Source organism: Ambystoma mexicanum, chromosome 3q (assembly GCF_040938575.1).
Source record: "Ambystoma mexicanum isolate Mex_15411 chromosome 3q, UKY_AmexF1_1, whole genome shotgun sequence".
Taxonomy (NCBI): domain Eukaryota; kingdom Metazoa; phylum Chordata; class Amphibia; order Caudata; family Ambystomatidae; genus Ambystoma; species Ambystoma mexicanum.
Genome location: NC_090926.1, coordinates 1,164,678,486 through 1,164,694,831, shown reverse-complemented (window position 1 = coordinate 1,164,694,831; position 16,346 = coordinate 1,164,678,486). Strand labels below are relative to the sequence as shown.

Genomic DNA, 16,346 nt, shown 5'->3' with positions numbered 1-16,346 from the left:
CTGGGAATCCTCGGTAAAGAAAAAATCAGTATCAGTTTCGTTTCTGATCTGTCTTTCTTAGTAGTAACCAATCACTGATCTCTGGGTCATACTGCCCCTAGCCAATGACTGCCCTCTCCCTAAGCCCCGCCTCTGGCAGCCATCCTCAGATTTGGTAGCACACAAAGTGGCAGTATGACCAAGAGAAGAGCCGCAGAGAGGTAGGCGGGAGGGTTCGTATGTGAATCCATGCCAGACCCATGCTGGAGAACAACAGTTACAGGTAAGTAACTTGTTCCTTCTCCAGCATGGGGTCTGGCATGGATTCACATGCTCATGAATAAAATAATACATAGCAGTACACACATGCACAACCACAGGAGGTGGCAAAGGCACAACATTAAACATTACATCCAAAACTCAACATTAAGCAATTCTTACCTCCTCACCAGGCTCACCTTAGGCGAACAGGTTGCGCAGCACTGCTTGGCCGACCCTGGACTCCTCCCTGGAGTCCCGATCGACGCAGTAGAATCTTGTGAAGGTGTGAGTCGACCTCCACGTAGCAGCCCTGCAGATTTCCAGCAGGGGCACACCAGACAGGAACACCGTGGTAGCAGAGATCGCTCTGGTGGAATGGGCTCTCGGACGGCTGGGCAGCGGTCGGTTTGCCAACCGGTGACAGTGCATGATGCAGCCGGAGAGCTATCTGGAAATGGAAGTCTTCGAGAGAGCCTTCCCTTGATTCACAGACCCAAAGTTCATAAACAGTTGTGACATCTTCCGAAAACTCTTTGTGCGGTCCACGTAGAAAATCAGCGCTCTAGCTACATCCAGCAAGTGCAAAGTCCTCTCGGCCGGCGTCAAAGGCGACGGGAAGAAAACTGGTAACACCAAGGGCTCATTGAGGTGGAAGTCCGATGGCACCTTGGGCATGAAGGAGGGGAACGTCCTCAGCACCACCCTTGTGTCATGAAAAGTCAAGTATGGAGGCTTGCAAGATAGGGCCTGGTTCTCTCCCACTGGTCGTGCGGAGGTGGTGACCACAAGGAACGCTGTCTTGCATGACAGGAACTTCAAAGGCGCTGAATGCATAGGCTCGAATGGGGCCCCCCATGAGCCTAGTCAGCACCACATTAAGCTCCCACGCCGGGGCAGGAGCCTTCACCGGCGGGAACAATCGGAATAGTCCCTTCATAAATTCCTTCACCAGGCGATGAGACCACAAGGACGCCCGTACCGTAGTCCTGGTATATCGGGAGATGGCAGCCAGATGTATTTTGATGGAGGCGTGAGCGAGTCCAGCTTTGGCCAGAGACAGTAGGTACGGCAGTACTTGAGGGGCCGTAATCCGCAGAGGGTTAATCTTCTGTGCACGGCACCAGACAGAGAACCTCTTCCACTTATGACCGTAACACTTGAGAGTTGAGGACGCTCTGGCTTTTGCAAAAACCTCTCTGCAGTCAGCCGGGATATCGTACCCTCCAAACTCTAGTGCTGCAGGAGCCAGGCCTGCAAGTTCAGCGACTCCGGGTCATGATGAAGAATGGCGCCTCCTTCTCTGGAGAGAAGACCTGCGTCGGCCGGCAGCTTGACTGGTGGGGGCGTTGACAAGTCCAGAAGGTCCGGGAACCAGATCTGCCTCGGCCACGCCGGTGCGACGAGCATCATTCTGCACCTAGACTTCTTGAGCTGGTTGATGAGACAGAGCAGCAATGGCAACGGAGGGAACGCGTATAGAAACAGGCCGTCCCAATGGAACAAGAAAGCACTGCCCATGATACTCGGCTGCGGGAACATGCTGGCGAACCTCTGGCACTTGGAGATAGTCGCCGCCACGAAAAGGTCGATCCAGGCTTTGCCCCATCGTCGAAAGAGCCGATCCACCTGGTCTTAACATAGTTCCCACTCGTGGCACGAGCGCAGTTCCCTGCTGAGTGAGTCGGCGATGGTGTTTTTTTATTCCTGGCAAGTGGAAGGGAACCAGAAACATCCCCTGGGCGACGGCCCAGTGCCACAGATCCTGGGCCTCCTTGGATAGGGCTTGGGATCTGGTTTCTAGTTAGAACTGGTTTCAGGCAGACTACAGCTCCAAGTCCTGAGATTCAGGCTGCCAGTGGCCTAAGAGCCACTTCCTCACAGTCATATAGACAAGGGTGACCTCTCGAGGCAACAACCTCCCTTTTGGTGAAATGGAGTAGATGGTCAATAGAGACCCAAACAAATAAAATAAATGCCATCTAGTGGAACCGTATTAGCCAGCACCAGTCTAACCACAAGACTAACAGAGAAGAGGTACTGTTTTGGGACACTATGGGACATCTTTAGGGTACCTGAGCCTTAGGAGCTACAAGGACTATTAATAAAGCAGAGCACATAAAAACAGTGTAGAAGAGGTCCCAAGCACGACCCGCACTCAAATCGTTCATTTTGAAGTAACAGGAACTTCACGCCGAAATATGTGACGTATGAGTAAATAAACCAGCAGAGAGCTGCAGTGGAGCTCTGTCCAGTACCTATCACAAGAACAGCACCTGTTGAAGTACCGACACCTAAGAAAACCTGGACAGTAAGGTATCCATTGAGAAAGCCATATCTACAAATAAAACAAAATGAAGAATGTCAGAGCATAGACACTGAAGAAGCTGAAAAGATACTGAAGGATGATGAATGGTGACGTCACAAGAACCTGAACTGACTCACATATAGAAGATATGAAGACCTGCGAATGATGAAGAGACAAAACACCATGGATAAGTGACATCCTAAGTTTCAAGTGAAATGAGTGATGTCAAACTTAAGAAGCGTATGCCATAAGCGTGATGAAGACATGCAGCCAGTTTACAAGTGTACATATGCTTGTACCCGCAAGAAAGCTAAGAAAATTGTGCGGCTTGCTATGCTTAGTCGTAAAATAGATGGCGGCAAGCATTTTATATCCGTATACTTCCACTATGCACAAGAGCAAAATCAACCAAAGGTTACTAAAGGTCTAAGGAGAGGAGCCCCTCAGCACGTAAATCGAAAACTAAAGACGCATGCAAATCGTGCCAAGAAGCCAAGGTCGTATCAGCTGAAATAGACTGACGGATATAATTAAGGAAGCAAAGAACAGAGTATTCTGTTCAGAGAGGTTGAGATAAGCCGCAGAAGGCAGGTGGTGGGCAAAATTAAATCAAATACACAAATTGCATGGAGAAAGAACATTTCACGGTGTCTCAATCACATGACCAGCTAAGCGAAAGAGCTGAAACTTTCACACCTATGCGTGGCCTTGTGCCATGCACAGATATCTGAACTTTTCCAGACAGAGATGCAGTCTCGAGGCCAACCACAAAGGAATAATTGACACATGACCACTGAGGTGATTAATTGTAGCAATAATTGGAGGAAGGCTGGGGGAGCAGAGGAGCACCCTGCACCTAGCCGACTATTCTGTACACTGCTAAGCTAGTGGAAAAGTATGAGTGGGGTTGTTGCCAACCCAATCCTAGTGGCCCAAGTAATCTAGGGTACTATAGATCGTAGAACCAATGAGACGTAGTACTTTTAGTGACATCCACAGTAGCCATTTTGAAGGAAGGTCTTAGATGCGCCACCCGACACTGTTTATTCAATCCCCTTACTCCGTTACCATATACAGATATAGCACCTATATTAAAGTTACCTTCCTATAACCAACCTGTGAATGTCTGTGCTCCCCCCTGTTAGTGTCTGTTTGTCCCTTTGCCTTGTGTCTGTTTGCCTCATGCCCCCGTGAGTGTCTGTCCCTTCCCCTTGTGCGTTTGCCCCTTCCCCTTGTGAGTGTCTGTTGTGCCCCCCCTGCCGCCTTGCCCCCCGTTAAGTCTGTGCAATCCCTTGCCCCCTTTATCTGCTTTCTGCCCCCTCGCCCCTCCACTCACCCCTCTTTTGCCACCTTCCTACTCCTCACCCCATTATCTTTCTCCCTCCTCTCCTTCTTCCCCCAACTTAGCAGTTACTCTTATCATTTGTTCCTGTAACTGATAGCAGCTTGTCTGTCTCTCCTCCTCGTCTTCTCCTTCCTCCCCCCACCCATGATCTATTAATTTGGCGCCAACAAATTTGCACTGTAGCGTGTCTTGTTCATCGCCTTGTGCCCCCTCTTATCCCCCTCGTACCTCCCCTCCCACCCCGCCTCCTGTTTACCACATCAATTGTCGTCAGGCATAGTAATGTTACTGCTTGTTTTGTTCTCCTTTTCCCTTCCCTCTTTGCCTTATCTGTTCCATGCACTTGCACTATCTGAAATGTCGCTAGGCCTAGTACGATCGTTATTTTTCACATTCTGTATTGTTTCAAGGACTTTAATTGAATGTATTTTCCTATGTTCCCCACTCCATGAAGCGCTTTGATACACATTGTGTATAGGCGCTATATAAATAAACAATCAATAAATAGAATTGTATGCAACTTTTTAAGCGTCACCCGTCAGTGATGATGATGTTTTAGTATAAATGATGTGTTTTTTATGAAGTTTGTTGGAGTTGTTCAAGCGAGAAGGAAGATCAAGCAATAGCTGATGTTCATGAACTCGCCGTTTTTTGTACTGGTCATTAAACGGACTCCCTTTGCCAAACCATTGAGTTGTCATTATTGATCGAGTATTAATCTGCATCCCCATCCATCTCACGGGTGCTGCTACTCATCTTTAAGTGCTATTGGGAAACCCCCAGCTTTATGGGCTGGTTGGGGTCCTAGTGCACAACAGAACACCACACCCAGTCAGGCTTTAGATTAAGGCTGTCTGTGAGAACAAGTCCAAATCTGAGGAAAGGGGGCAAAAAGTTTATATGACATGGCATTAATAAGGCGCCTATACACAAGTGTTTCAAGGAGCGACGAGGCAAGGGATGTGGAACAGAGGGAGGACAGACGACGATCTTACTAGGCCAGGTGACATTGAGATTGCGCAAGTGCACGGGAAGGGGAAAAGTGCAGGGGTAAGAGGGGGAGGGGGCAGTGCAGTACATAGGATAACAGTAAAATAAATAAGACCATAAATAAAGAGTGCAGCCAGCTGGTGGCAAGTGCAAGGGTAAGGGTAAACATCAAGGTGCCAAGTGCTGGTAGGCGCTGTATGGATACAGAAACAGTCCCCAAATGCAAGGGTTGCCAATGGAGCAGTGCAAGTGTGCAACGGGCGGGGAGGGGTCTGAGCTCGAGATCATAGGATAGCCAGGTAAACCAGTGCAGTTTCAGCCAGGGGATCAGCAGGGGAGATGAGAGAAAGCAGAAGCAAAGAGGAAGGTCTTGAGGTGTATCCGGAACCATAGATGGTTCTCCTCAAGTTTCAGAGAGGCAGGGGAGGCTGTTCCAGAGAGAGGCCCCAGCAGAATAAAGGAATCTATCACCAACCCGTTGCTTGGAGAAGCAGCTGATCCTGAGGGAGTTGGAGGCTGATGAGCTAAGAGCTCGAGAAGGATGATATTTAGGAAGAGAGAGTCGAAGGTATTGAGGGTCCAGGACCCAAAAGGCTTGTGGACAATACAGAGGGTTTTGAATTTAATCCTCGCTGCCACTAGGAGCCAGTGCAGAGATGTCCGTCCTGGAGAGATATAATCCCTGGGCTTCAGGCCAAGGACAAGTCTTGCAGTCCTGTTTTAGATGAGTTGCAGAGGGCAGAGAGATTTAGGTAGATTTAGAAAGAGGCTGTTGCAGTAGTCCAGCCTAGAGAGATCCAGAGCTCTGGAGACAGTGAGCTCCTGGGGAAAGGAGAGAAAAGTAAGAATACTTCTGAGGAGGTGCAGCTTACCAGCTGTGACCTCTTAGAATTGTCAGAAGAGAGTGGGGAGTCGAAGATGACCCCAAGGTTTTTTAGCCTCACAGGTGGGAGCAGGAAGTGGCCCAAGAGAGGCCAGTGAGAGATCGACAGGAAAGGAGGGAGCAGGTGTGCCGATGAGGAGAATCTCAGTCTTACCAACATTAAGGCAGAGATCATTGGAGGCACACTACTCCTGGATAGCAGAAAGACAGTCAGAGAGGAGAGAAGAAGAGGTGGCAGAAGGGATCCTGAAAATTAGTTGAGGGTCATCCGCATAGCACTGAGAATTGGGGCAGAGAGCGGCAGTGCAGTGGTCAAGAAGTACCAGGTATTGGTTGAACAACCAGGGTGAGAGATTAGACCTCTGGGGAAAAACACGGGTCGAGAAAGAGAGAGGAGAGGTAGGACCAAAGTTGGACCAGGGAGGGTCGATCGGAGAGGAAAGAAGCCAGCCAAGCCAGGGCCTGATCAGCGATACCCAGGTTATCACAGAGACTGTTGAGCAGGATGGCATGGTTGACCGTGTCAAAGGCAGACAAGAGATCGAGTAAAATGAGGACGCAGGGGGGTGTTGGAGTCAAGGTTGGAGAGCAGGTCTTCACAGATGTTCAGCAGAGCAGTTTCCGTGCTTCTGGCGGCTCTGAAGCCAGACTGATGGTCGTAGAGACAACCAACAAATTCAGTGTGAAGATGGAGCTGGGAGATGGCCAGATTTTCTAGGAGTTTGCCCAGGAAAGGAGTGATGAGATTGGGCGATAGTTAGCCAGGCAGGAAGGGTCGGCAAGTACAGGGGGCTACGGACTCAGATTTCTAAAAGCGCTTTCTACCCAACTGTCACTTACAAGTGCTTCCAATGAAACAGCATGTACCAAACATTAAATATGGGCAAAAAGATACGTCAGAACAACAAAGGTCTTCTTTGCGTCCCACACTGAGTATTCCAATGGCAAAGATGAAAAAACCACGTAGCGAAGGGAAACATTTGCAAAAACGACCTACATGCAAAGGCAACAGGTGTCCGAGTAGGACAGCCCAGCGCTGGCCTTATAACGCAGGTACAGCTATCCTGGCATTGCTTTTTTAAATTATAATATAGCTTCATAATGTCCCGGTCTAGTCAGTCTACAGATATCCCCATAAGCCTGAAGCAAAAGGAGCAGGATGAAGGAGTATGCGCCATCTATGGCATGCATCGGCAATAGTTATTGCACATTTGCCCTTAGTAATTTTCCCCCCTCCCCTTTTACTAGTAGCTCTGCCACAATATGCATTGACTGACCACTCAAGACTTTAAACGATCCTGGTTTCCTGTCCTAATATAGTTTGTCTCTCCAGCCGGTGCTCAGCAGACTACAGCCACTCACCTTTACAGCTATGATGTGACCAGTTTTCTTAAAGCGCATATTCCAGACCTGTCCACAAGTTCCACTGCCAATCTCTCCAAGGTTTTCCAGGTCATTGATCTCAGCCTGGTATCGCTGCAGAGAAAACACACGTTTAGTTATTGTCCGGGTCGATTGCACAAGAATCAAATATACGTGTATCACAAGTTCCAATACTAGCAGCACCAACTCAGCCCTTCACTCTGCCAAGGTTAATAAAATGCGTCAAAATAACAGCTATTATATGCTTAAAAGCATGAGTCCTGAATGAAGGATTTCATAAAAAAAAAAATAGGGATAGTGCTGCACTACAAGGCCATGATCTCCTTTCCGCCATACTTGTGGAATCTTTCCCCAGCAGGGACAAGACTACAACATTCCATGCAGAAAAGGCAAACCTACTTGGAGGCCCCTCCACAAGATGCTACTTTGTCGCCTTGTAAGTGGTTTCAACCCAGCACTACACCAATGTCAATGACTGGCGTGAGATGCCCAGTTTGAACCCTTAATTATATATTTTTATGTCTAAAGTTCTTTAATTTCTGAATGATGTACCCTTATATCACGCCCCTCTCTTCGAATCCCCCCGGTCTCACTGAACCAAGAAGTTAGTTGTTTTGCAAAGTTAAAAGATTTTTTTGATGAACTGAACAATATATATATATCATACATACAATGGTCAGCAATGGGTGATATTACAATAATCAATCTCTTTAATCAATAGGAGTATGGGTGAGAAGAATAATGTAGCATAGAATAAAACTTTGTGTGGGTTCAATGAAATGCAATGATAGGAAAGAATGCAGCACAGAAATAAAACTGGATATGAATTCAATCAAATGCAATGTAATCACTCTTTCCCCCTGATACTACTCAATCTCCCCTAAAATGCAATATATAGATGAAGGAGAGAAAACAGGTTTCAGGAATATACAATAAATGCAGTTTCAATCCCAATTCCCCACAGCAAGCTTAGAGAAAAACAGGAATGATTTTAAAACAGGTCAATTGCTTTTGAATGTGGCTATGAATGAATGTGAAAAATACTGAAAAATGACTTCAATTCTCTAAATTAGATTCAGAACGAGTGGGAGCTGCTTTGGATAGCTTTAGGTAAACACTAGCAATGATGGTTGAAGGACTGGCAGATAGGAAACTGAATTCAGAGGTCGAGTGCAGGAAATAGCTGTTTTATATGGGATGAAATTGAGCCAAATGCAGAATCGCGGCAAACTTTTCCGCGCGCTTTAAGCGCGATTGCGGCAAAACTATAAGGAGTTTAGTAAAGATCAATTTTTCTCAAAAAGAGTCAAGATTTCAAATGAAAGATGCGCTTTTGAAGATTACAAACAAGGATTGGCTTTACACTAAGGTGCTATGAAGATGCGAGATACCAATGGTACAGCCACGGTACAGCCCCCAGTCCAGAGGGGCCTCTGCCTGATCTTTGCCCGCTGCGACACTTGCCTTTCTTCAGCAAATATATATGAGCGCAAAGATGATTATCCCTACAATTATCACAGGACTATAAGTATGAGAGAAGGATTCAAGACAGACAAAAGAGATTCTACAATGCAGTTCTGGATAAGTGGAGATGGGTTGGATAGGATTACTTAAGGATAAGAGATTGGCTATGGACAGTTCTATGCTAAATACTCAAAATTATGGTTTTGGAATAGGCCCTTCAGGATCTGGTCAAAAATTTTTGGACTGGAATCTGCTAGCCACCAGACAGGATTCAGGCGCTTGGTTCTGCACTCAGCAAGGCACTCTGGTCTCTGCACGGCTTCTTGGACTGGATCCGACGGGTTGGTTCTGGGTTAAAGCTCTGCTCTACTGGTTTGGATCTCTGGGTTCTAGCAAGGGTTCTTGGCTAGAAGCAGAAAAACAGCACAGCCCGGCTGTTGAATTTGTTGTGCCCCATGGAAGTTTGGGGTTAAAATCAGGTTGCAAGATTTTAAAGGCCAGCTGAGAAGGGTTCAGCTTGGATTGGGCCTTCTGCTTTCAGAGTTCTGGAGTCTGGATCTGGGTTCTCCTGCAGAGCGCTTCACCAGCAAATCAGTTGATGGGTGAATGTGTGTGCCTTTCTCTAGGTCCTCAACAGTCCCTGTTTATGGACTTCCCAAAGGGGTGGATATGCTGATTATACTAAGCCCACCCTCTAGGAAACTGATTGGTCAAAGTATTCCCTCTCTCCCAATTTGAGAAGGAAACCTGAGTGTCATGATGTGTCATGATGATGCTGTGTTTATGGTCCAGGTAAAAACCTACCCTTTGTTTCTACACAGAAAATATATTTTTCATATAAAGCATAAAGTGTGGCTGGCTTTAGCTCACTTTTAAAACACTGTTTAAAATAGTCTTTCTAAAAATACAATTTACATTTTTAACAAATATAGCCACAAATCTCTTAATTCCAGCCTTTTTAAAATATAGAGATTGAATTGTATCCACCTATATTGCTTTTTTTATTTTCCACACTTTGATTTTAATGTACACGTTTTAAATGACAGTGTAGGTAAATGCCAGCTTCTGACACAGGAGAGCTGTGGTACTGCACCCATTTCTGACATTTTTCCCATGCAAGCACCTTTGAATGTGGATTTTCTTCTGATGAAATGTGCTTCTGCTGACATTGAGCTTAGGTAGATTCTTTAAATAAAGTGATGTTTAACACCCAACAAGGATGTTGGATATTTTCCGCTGTTTGAGGATCATTATTTTGCACTTTTAACAGCTATGGAAAAAACAGATTTTTAAAGCAGTTCTGTGTTTCCTTTGCAATGCAGCACTGCTTTTTCAAGTAGTTTCATTTTACTCTGTGGGCAGCCCAATGATGGAAAATGGATTGTTTTTACCATTAGGTTATAATAAAGACCGCTTATTGGCTGCTTTTTAGCTTTTTAGGGCCAAGACCTTTGTAATATATTTAATTGAATATATTGGGTATACATATATTCGTTCTATGTTGTTTGGTCATACCTGCTTGGTTTGGGAATTTAAGATGCCCTCATTTAATCAAAGTGCATCAATTCCCTACGCCTTAATGTGGTTCAGCCGGAATTCATGGACCGCAGAATTGTTGTGCAATGACCTAGTGAAAAAATACAAAATATTTTGGCTGGGGTATTGCCCTAATGGACCATCACACAATATTCAAGGGTATTTACATCAAATGCACATGTTTTAATGTCTAAACTATAAGGCCTACTTTCTGGCAAAATAGAAAAATGGTGGATCCGAGTTCTGAATTCCTTGTTTAGGGCAGACGTGGTTCCCATCTCATGCTCCAAAGTTATTGAAATGCGGTGAATGACTCGCCAAAGTTTCCCCTATACAGGAAAGTATGTATATATGGCCGTCATAGCTGTGCTGGGGGAACCCAACCTCTCGCAGAGAGATTTTTCACCTCGACAAAGCACGCCAAGACATTCGACTTCCAGGAGTAGGCCACAGAAAAGGGTACGTTCACCTGAACCACCGCGCAGATCTAGAAGTAAGACACTCAGTTCTTCACCGACAAGGGTTCCATCGCCAGCATCGTCACTCAGGACAAGGTCTCCAACTAGAGATCCAACGATTGTACCATCCTCTGTTTCGGTCTCAGACTGGCAAGAAGATTCTTTCAGAGAATTTCCTGAACAAGAAGGCGGCGAGATCACGCAAGAGCCAGATACTAGTGAATGGGACGATTACATTGTCGAAATGCCCAGAAAGAAAGATTCGCCGGGTGGCTCTTCACCACTGAATGATATAGTCTCCTTTCATACCATCATTGGCAAAGCTGCAAAATTGTTTCAGTTACAGGTCACGTCAGAGGAGAAGAAGTCGGTGCTCTATGAGCACAGGGACAAACGTAGGAGAACTGTTACTACCATTTCTCTCCTCAATATCATTTGGGAGGCCGGTTCCAAGATATTGGCCACACCTTTATCCACTCCAGCTCTAGTTTCCAGGCCAGAGAAAAAATACAAGGCTCCAGAGTCTGCACCCCTTTGTCTACTCGGTCATACAAAACCGGACTCGGTCATCACAGTAGCAGCTATGAAAAAGTTGACCAATCCAGCATCACCTCTATCAGCCCCACCGGACAAGGACGGTCGCAAGCTAAAGGCTATGGGCAGGAAAGTGTCCGGATCAGCATTGCTTACCATCGGAGCAGGCAACGCGCTGGCCATGAGATCTTAGGCACCTGGGAGTTCAGTCAGGCACCTTGTACTTTCCTAATCTGCCCCATTTGGTCGAGCTGTACTTGGCTTCTTCATTAGGGCTAGGCCCTCCTCCAAGATACCATCGAGGAAGGGAATGGACGTGGTCTTCCTCCTCGACTTGCGTCGTTGGTACAGTAAACCTTCCTTCTTCGTCTCCTTGAGAACAAACAGTTCCACCAAGGCCCTCGAGATGATTCGTCCTTGTCGGTACCAGTAGCCATGGTAGCTTTGTCAAGTCCAGGCCGTGTATGGATCCGGAGCGCCGGTAGGAGTCTTGTTGTGATGAGGTGCCGGCAGGGTCTGATGTCGAGCACCCACACCCCTGTTGGACTTACTCTTCCGCAGGGGGAGGATTTTCCCCTCTGAGGTTCTGGGGGTGCCAGTCCCGATGGAGGTATCCTTTGCTGGATTTCGCAGACCAGTGTGTGCAGGGTGGATAGAATGTCGAGAGACAACCCTAGGTCTAGGGGTAGATGGAGCCAGCGGAGTAGGAACCAAGCTAATGCGTCTACTCTTCCGCACAGGGGACTGAGGTCCTCTATCAGGGCCTCCCACTCCTTGTTCTGAGCAGCACCCATCGTGCGCATCATTGTTTTCATCAGTACGCAAGTCGATCTACTCCGGTCTACCCTCAGAAGCCTGCCGGTCGCAATACCCGGGGTCTCCACAGGTGGGACCATTTCAATCTCATTCTCAGGAGGCTGTTGGGTCACAGAGGATGCCTGGTCTTTCCCTGGACCCGTTGCCACAACTTCTGCAGCTGGAGCTCGCCTTGGGGGAAATGGACACCCCTGCGGGGTGGCCTCCACTTCTTTCCTGGACCAGCTCTCGTTCAGAGCTGCGGTGGACGTCATTTACTTAGACGAAGTGCTTGGGGCTCGCATCGTCGGCTCCATTGACTTGGCATTGGTTGAAGCCTCAGCTTGCTTTGACGAGACATCCCCGCACTATTCACAGACAAAGTTTTGACAGGGTTAGCAACTTTACCTCTGAAGATGCTCCTTTCATTGGCAGGCTCACCATCGAGAATGATGGTGGTGAACGCCTTTTGTCCGAATCGGGACTAGCACCAGCGGCAAACCAATCAGAGCTAATGGAGCAGAGCCTGTCCTTCTCTTGGATCCCTGCACGTGGGACGTCCACAAAGGATTGCAACCTCCTCCCAGAGGGGGAACGTTCCTCGACTTGAGCCACACCGACAGTCTGTATCAGCCTTTTTTGGTTATCTTCTACAGGTGCAGGCAGTACAAGCATTTATGGGGTTAATCTTCCACACAGACGTTTCTTAAACCACGCTTTGCGCAAAGTTTGAAGAGGCTGCAGCCTTCCTCCTTCTGCTCAGCCATGGTGAAAGGGCACGAAGTAGGCCCCAAGGTGGGGCCTTCTGGAAACTTGCATCATCCGATTGTAGAGGAGGTCCCAGATAAGACCTGCACCCCTGCCCCCCATTGCGAGTTGCCAGTAAGGTACTCGCCAAGGAATGAGACGTACGAGGAGCAGCTGAACCAACAAAGGGCTGCAATGGGCCTCTGCCCTGTGTACAGTAGAAAATCAATACCTGTTGAAATGACCATAACCAGGCAACCCTGGGCAGCACGGTACCCAATCAGACAACCGTACCTGCCATTGGTACGAAACAACGAGTATTTATTGACTGTCCACGAGGAGACCTCGAAGGCCTTAATGGAAGGGCAATGGAAATAGACTAAGGGCCTAGGCAGCCCAGAGAACAACCAGAAGTGGCTACTGAAAGCCATGCATACCAGTACCAACAACTGCAAGGAGAATTGTAATGGACGAAGGGGAGAGACACTGAAAACGTATGAGAATGGTGCCATGAGACAAGATGGAAGCAACCGCCTTATTGAACGTGTGTAAATAAGTTTGAAACGCAAGATGCTAAGTAATCGATACCACCTGCAAAGCTTAAGTAGAAGAATAGAGCGACATGCGCCAACTATATATGTCTACCTCAATATAGCACAATGTACACGTGCAACTCCATTTTGTTTGAGCAGAAGGATGCCCAGGCGGCCCAGGCCCAACTGGCGGAGTTTCACATCTAGGTCCAAGCTGAGGAAAAGAGCGGGATCGAAACTTGAAGGATGGCTCATGCCGGGGAAATCGAGGTCAACCAGAGAAGGGGAGGCGAGCATGAGCTCATGAGGCTCCACCTTCAGAGCATGCCAGCCCACCCGTGAAGATAAGAGAGGCCCATGCAGGTGGCCAAGCGAACACAGAATTAAATGCACAAAAAGACTGAACTGAAGCAGATTCACTGTCGACCAACACGTGACTAGACAGGCGCGAAGACGTACCACTGCCTGATGTCATCCAGAACCAGAGGGTGCCATAACTTTTCCTGATAAGAGACTGCAGATCCGAGGCCATACCTAGGCAACTAATTGACACATAGCCCTAAACCACTGATTGATGGAAGGGAGGCAGGGTGAATCTTAGGACACCAGGCACATGGTCCATTGTGATTGCCCAATCACAATGGACCATGTAATCTAGGGTCCTATAGAGACTGTAACCAATAGGATGTTGTACTTTTAGCGACGTCAATAACGTGTGTTGTAGAGGGATAAGCGTAGACGCCCACCCGATAAGAGTTATCCAATCCGTATGCCTTATTTTCATATACAGATATAACACCTATACTTAAGTTACCTTTCCCAACCAATTATATTGCATGATGATTTTTTATAGAAGTGCACGTTGATGATGACGAAGTTTGCCCATAAAAGAGGCTGTTGTACTGAAGTTCAGGGAAGTCGGGGCGAGACAGGTGTTCGTGATGCTGCCGATTTCCACTAGCTGATGTATGTATCATTAAACGGACTTCCCTTGGCCAACTTACTGAGTCCCTAGTATTGATTTGTGCTGGAATATGTAAGTCCTGCACCCTGTCCTCACACGGTTCAGCTATCTTGTATTACAAGTTTTCGAGGGTGAGTGCTGACCAATGGGCCCGTCAGTAATTGCCTCTCCTCGTCAACACTTGGTAGCGTGAGGATGGTTTCGGCCATCAATTATTGATAATCGAGTAATATAGTTAAAAGACACCCTTAGACCGACGGCGCGAAGTAACTCTGGGCCTCCGGTTACATCGCAAGTCCTTTCGCTATTCCGGCTGAGTAGGCCGAGAAGCTTCCCGTGGACAGTGATAGTATATTTACTCCCAAAAAATCTGCAGTTGGTCTGAAGGAACCCGCTTTTCCAAGCATAACCCTTTTCATTCCCACGGGAAGCGGATCGGACGAAAACCATAAAGCGGGAAGAGGAAGGGGCGGTGATCCCGGAGATCCAGAGAGGAAAAGAGTATCGGTGAGTGAAACAACGAAACTCGTTACCTTGGTAAATGACTTATAGGCATTCGAGCAAGTGGAAGAAGGTAACGGAGGGTGGTGGGGAAAGATAAATTAGTTAGAGGTAGAGAAGACGGTATATATATATATACAGTGGATTAATGACTCTAGTAGAAAAGGAAGACATATATAATAGAATTCCAGGGGGGCACCTGGGAAAGGTAAAAACGTAAAAGGAATTCCAGGAGCGCACCCGAGAGAAAAACTGTAAAATTCGCCTTGTTCCTGCGCTTTAAAGAGTGGTCAGAAGGAACTGGAACCCAGAGCCCACAGAGAGGGGGACGCTAGGCTACGATGACGTTTAAAGACGTCATAAAGGGGTAGTTCAAATCCCATGACGGGGTAATAATTAGAAGGCAGTAATACGTTGCCCAGCTGGTGTCTGTCTAGTCTGTCAAGCGTCTGTCATAAGTGTCTTGCTATATGTGAATGCGCAATAAATGTATTGATGCGAAAAATGTGTTGATGCTTGAGTGAAATGCATTTTGGTTTTTGCGATTCTGTAACTGAGGGAATCGCCAGTGAATTGATGGTTTCTGTTGAGTAAATTGATGGTATACATTTTGGCGGGAAAAAGTGGATTGGAGCTTGCGGTTGTGGTGCTCGCTCATATTGGTGGAGAGATTTAAGTTATTATATAAACATTGTGGGTATTGAAGTGAGAAGATGGAGGTCACCCCGCTTATGCATCTATGTAAGCAATTGCCTAAGCAAGCAGTGAAGTTGAAGAAATATAGCGAAGAATGGGTTAAGGGTACTGCCAATAAAATGTGTATTCCTTGGCCCCAGAACGTGTCGTTATCCAAGGCTGTTTTGCAGCACATGACAACCTTCCTACATGCCAGATATACGGGCAAGAAGCTTGAGAAACGCCTTGCCGTTCTCGAGTTATGGAAGATGTTTGAACAAACAAAAGAAGAAGACCCACCTGCAGACTGGATATTAAACTTATGTACAGAGGGGTGCGAGACGCCTACTGCACCACCAGCCGCGCCAGAACCAGTCATTGAGGGAAGCAAGTCAGAGGGTCTTTACCCATTATGAGAGCTCAAAGCAGCCACGTGGTATAGCAACCCCGCGTATCAGTCACCTGCATGCAGTAATGACGAAACTAAAGAGGAGGAGCGGGAAATCGTTCCAGCCTCTGCCGTCCCGAGGGACAAGGAGAGGCACGGAGATGGACGAAAGGATCAGGCACAAAGTAGTGCACCTCTCGATAAGGAGAGAGAGGGAAAGAAGCAGAAAGAAAGTGATGAGATGACATTCGCAAAGGACGAATGGATGGGAGGACAGATATTGTTAAAGTTAGATGGAAAGGGGCGTGATGATGCAAGGCCACGAGGAAGGCCTGAAGAAAAGCAGAGAAGGGAGAAGGATAGGGAGACAAGGGATGAAAGAAATAGAAAGGACAGGCTGAGGCGAGAACATCTTTATCGCGAAGAGCAAGGAATACCGCTCAGTCGCACCCAGTATGCAGCCTACGAAAAATAGACTGAATATGTTGAAGTTAGAGGAAGAACGTAGGGTGAATGAAAGGAAGGAAGAGATTAGAAAGGCAAAAGAACATAGGGACGAAAGGATGCAGGAAGTAGATAAGATTAGAGAGGAGACAAGGAAACGG

At 47.1% G+C, this 16,346-nt stretch overlaps 1 protein-coding gene across 2 annotated transcripts in view; it reads right to left on the bottom strand.

The window, feature by feature from the left end:
* MAP2K7 (mitogen-activated protein kinase kinase 7) overlaps positions 1-16,346 on the bottom strand; it is an 849,076-nt gene that overhangs the window by 460,224 nt on the left and 372,506 nt on the right. For both annotated transcript variants that reach the window (XM_069603992.1, XM_069603993.1), the window contains one exon: positions 7,126-7,239. In XM_069603992.1, the coding sequence (XP_069460093.1) occupies positions 7,126-7,239 (114 nt within the window). The remainder of the gene's footprint in view (positions 1-7,125; positions 7,240-16,346) is intronic.